Here is a 4414-nt window from a genome sequence, read left to right as displayed (position 1 = left end):
CACAGAGCTCATCCACTACTTATCAGTTAAGAGTCTATTATAGGAAGTGGCTAGTTGAGGTATGTGTGTGTGTGTGTGTGTGTTTGTGTGTGTATCATATCTGGACAATGTGTCATTTCTGCCGATACGGATATCCATTAAATTGACCTGTTTCCGTTAGATAATGACATTTGATATAAATTGTGACTTCCAGTAGACATAAATTGTGTACAGCTGAAGAATCAACACTCAGTATTATAATTTAGAAATGGAGAATTATGCAAAAGAAAACTCACTTTGTAACTGTACACTTTATTCTTCTCTCAAAGAACAGCAATACAATTCGTTTAATTTGGAAATTTACTTATCCAAAGTCGGTAAAAGAAAGTAAAATACACTGAATAAAAAAAGGAGGTTTTTGGTAACAGTCTCACCATTGACTGAAAAAATATAGCGAACGAATATCCACAATATGCGGCAATCATTCGGTTTATAAACACGGAGCATTGATTGATAAAACGGTATAAAGCTTGCGGCAGGTACAGGGTATAAGGGGGCCATTAGTTTTGGGCATCTTTCAGTTGACACCAGCAAGAGAACCAACCTGAAAACCAGGATGAGGTCCAGTTGTCAGTTGCCAACGGCAAAAGTTACCAAAACAAGCCCCGTCATCCTGTGAAAGAGTCACAGAAGATGATGAAGATGAAGATGAAGAGGAAGAATTAGAAGAAAGAATGGTTCCATCTGTCTTTATCTTTCCTCTGGTCATCCTATGAAAGAGTCACAGAAGAAGAAGAAGAAGAAGAAGAAGAAGATGAAGACGAAGAAGAAGAATTAGAAGAAGAAATGGTTCATCTATCTTTATCTTTTCCCTGGATCTTCTTTGGTTTCGCTCACCGGCGAGAGGTGGCTTTGCTGGATTTGCTTACTTTCCGTAGCCGTAACCTCCAAAGCCTTTGCCTCCGAAACCGCCTCCGAAACCTCCGAAACCGCCTCCGAAGCCTCCGAAACCTCCTCCGAAGCCGCCTCCGTAGCCGCCGTACAGTCCTCCGATGGGTTTGGCAATAACAGGGATTGGAGCTACCACTGGGATGATTGGGGCGCCGAAGCCTCCACCGAAGCCTCCGAAGCCTCCGCCGAACCCTTTCTTCCCGAAGCCTCCTCCGAAGCCGCCCTTCTTGAAACCTGGAGCGGCGGCTGACAGGGCCACGAGGGCGAGGAGGAGGGTCAGTGTGGCCTGGAAGAGAGAATGAAGGAGAGTTAGGGTAGTGGGTAGGGTTGAAGGAAGATGTCCATAAGAGGTCTCTTGTTCCAGTTTAGTTAAACATGTCAGAAGCACACTGCAGCAACTTATCTCCTACATATCACAAACAGGTTGACAACAAGTAAACGATTGTATGTGGAGAGATAATGAAGGAAAATTAGGGTAGTTGGTAGGACTGAGGGAAGATGTCCTCAAGAGGTCTCTTGTTCCAGTACAGTTAAACGCGTCAGAGGCACATGGCAGCAGCCTGTCTCCTACATATCACAAACAGGTTGACAACAAGTCAATGACTGTAAGTGGAGAGAGAATTGGAGAGTTAGGGTAGCTGGTAGGGACAAGTTCAGACGTTTGCAAGAAGTCTCCTATTCTGTAAGGTGCGTCCACACTACAGTGAAACATGTCATAAGCACCTGGCATCAACTTATCCCTCACATATCACAAACAGCTGAAAAGGAACAAGTTTACAGATCCACATAAGGTCTCCTATTCCATAAGGTATGTCCACTCTTCAGTAAAACATATCATAAACATAAATTGGCAACTTATTTCTTATGTATCACAAACAAGTTGAAAACAAGTCTTCAGCTGTAAGTGGAGAACTAGCCTATTGGCCAGTTCTGTGAAATCTTATGAAGTACTGGTTAGAACTACCCATAAGTCATTAACTTCTATTCAACATGTTTGTGATATATGAGATTAAGTTAACGACGACTTAGAGGTACCCTTTGAGAAAGAGCCATGCTGGTCAATGCAGCATAAATCTAGACTAAGAAATCAATCGATATTTGATAGAGTTTCTGTTTTTTTCCCCTTATTTTCTGCCATTTTTATAAGTTGTCACTTCATGAAAGCACTTTCACTTACTAGAGCACTTAAAGTTTCACCTTGTGAACGGATAAGAGTTTGACGGGGAACCAACTTCTAAAACTCATTTTCATTTCAAAATAATTTCGTTATTCTAAAACTGACCCTTTGGCTCATAGACGTGCCTGAAATTGATTAGGTCTGGGTGCAGTGGTCCATCCCAGCCCTTCTGTACCACTCCCACATTGAAATAACATTCATACCTTTACACCTCAGGGACGAATATTAAAGCTAAATACATGAACTGTCTTTAGACATATGTCTGTTCACTTTACACGTACTAAAAAAAAAGCAAAATCCTGAAAGAGCTGCTTTATTCTGTATGAAACATTTATCAAATGTCCTTAAAATATCCACATTAGGAAGAAACCTTGTTAAAGACAGGTCAACAAGCCACTTCTTTCCAATCTATCAGGGATATGAGAAAATGCCCAAGAAACTAAAACTTTTAATCAAGATACCCTTTACCTTCAGATTTCCCAGTGAAATTTACTTTAGAAAAGATGATTTCCACCAAAATCTTTCATTTATTTTTCATGGCATTCAGTCAAGATACCTTTGGCATCTGGGTATCCTGGTGAAACTAAATTTAGGAAAGATGATTTCAGCCAAATCTTTCATATTTTGTCCATAGCAGTCACTTCTTCGACATCCACAGACTCTCAGGCAATATAGACACACGCTCGAGGAATGCCTTTTGACTTATATGGCGTCAGTCATAAGTACCAATTATGATCAAGGTACCTGAATATTAAACCGTCTTCCTTCAAGTTTTGACATTTCACTTTTTCTTCTTGATGATGAAGCAGTTCTCAGGTACGATGTGAAGTTTTTAATCTTTTGATAATGTTGATGGTGAACTAGACAACCAATTAAGAATGTTATGTTTATGAAAATGGTGAGGAGTCAGGCTGTTTGAGATTCAGCTTCATATCTCATACAGAGTTACCACGCAACATAGCTTGGGAATCCCCCCCCCCTTCTCTCTCTCTCTCTCTCTCTCTCTCTCTCTCTCTCTCTCTCTCTCTCTCTCTCTCTCTCTCTCTCTATATATATATATATATATATATATGCATATAAATCTGACACTAATACTCAGATTTATATTTTCTTGATGGGCAAGAGCCCGTGTGCTGGCATGAGGCCACCCAAGTCTATATCAACAGTAATAAGCTAACCTAAGAAAGACTCTCTCTCTCTCTCTCTCTCTCTCTCTCTCTCTCTCTCTCTCTCTCTCTCTCTCTCTCTCAGTCAGGTGAACTAAAATCCCATGTTAGGACAATCACATTAAAAAAAATTACATATAAAATACTTCCAACTTCTCTACTTCCAGACTTCATGAAAATGATTAGAATTATATCAAAATAATATAATTCTAACCACTCTACTTACAAACTTCATGTTGTACGCTGTGGAGAGACGGTGAAACTGCAACTGCCGTCAACTGCACAGCTCCAGGTATTTATACAGTGCCCGGTATACGGAACTGGCACTCCGAAGTGGGGCGCTGCCAATAAGGGCGATTTTGTAACCTGGGTCTGTGAATGACTTCAGTGTCATGTTTTGGTGGGGGGATGGGGGGGGGGGATGTATGAGAATATGCACCGTCACTGGGCGCTACAGAACTCGTTCCGATCATGATTTTCGATTTTTGTAGGAGATTCGTAATTATGTTGGGGAGTTCTGCAGAGCGAGGGTGTGTCAGAAAATTAATAGAAAAAAAAAAAAATAAAAAAAGGTGATAAGGTATGAAAGCCTGGTCATGAATAGTTCTGTTTTGTGTGTTTTAACTGTTATGAATTTTTCTTATTCTTGATTAGGCTCTGTAGAGGGCGAGTATTTCCCGAAAAAAGTTAAAAAAGTAAAACGGTGAAAAGGAATCAAAAGTGTGGTCATGAATTGTTATGTTTTATGTATTTAATTTTTATTCATTTTACTTTTTAAAAGTTCTGTGGTCAATAATTGTTAAATTTTAATTGCATTTTTCATTTTAATTTATTACTTTTTATTTCTATTTATTTTTTTTCTCTCTGCTTGAAGAAATTAATTTTTTATTGTTGTCATAATATGTTCATTATGTTTTATGTATTTTCATCTTTATTCTTTTTTCCTTATTCTTAATATCTACTTATATATTTTTGTTTCCCTTCTTGAAGAACATGTCATTTTTTTTTGCTCATCAACCTTTATGTTTGATGTATTTCCTCTGGATTTTTTTCATTCTGATTTTACAGTTACATATTTTTTTTGTCTGTCTACTTGGAGAGAGTTGAATCTTTTTTTGGGGGAGGGGGGGGAGGAGGGACG

The 4414-nt window shown here is 39.0% G+C and overlaps 1 protein-coding gene across 1 annotated transcript; it reads right to left on the bottom strand.

Annotated features, from left to right (window-relative positions):
* Nucleotides 1-275: 275 nt before the first annotated feature.
* Nucleotides 276-3618, bottom strand: LOC136827646 (uncharacterized). The gene is made up of 2 exons (XM_067085119.1): nt 3500-3618; nt 276-1216 (listed from the first exon to the last, which is right to left on the bottom strand). Exons 1-2 carry the CDS (start codon nt 3506-3508, stop codon nt 905-907), a joined length of 321 nt encoding a protein of 106 aa, XP_066941220.1. The 5' UTR covers nt 3509-3618; the 3' UTR covers nt 276-904.
* Between the last annotated feature and the right edge of the window lie 796 nt (nt 3619-4414).

The sequence above is a fragment of the Macrobrachium rosenbergii genome, chromosome 42, assembly GCF_040412425.1.
Source record: "Macrobrachium rosenbergii isolate ZJJX-2024 chromosome 42, ASM4041242v1, whole genome shotgun sequence".
Lineage (NCBI taxonomy): Eukaryota > Metazoa > Arthropoda > Malacostraca > Decapoda > Palaemonidae > Macrobrachium > Macrobrachium rosenbergii.
Note: the sequence above shows the minus strand (reverse complement) of the source record. Positions and strands in the feature narration are given on the sequence as shown.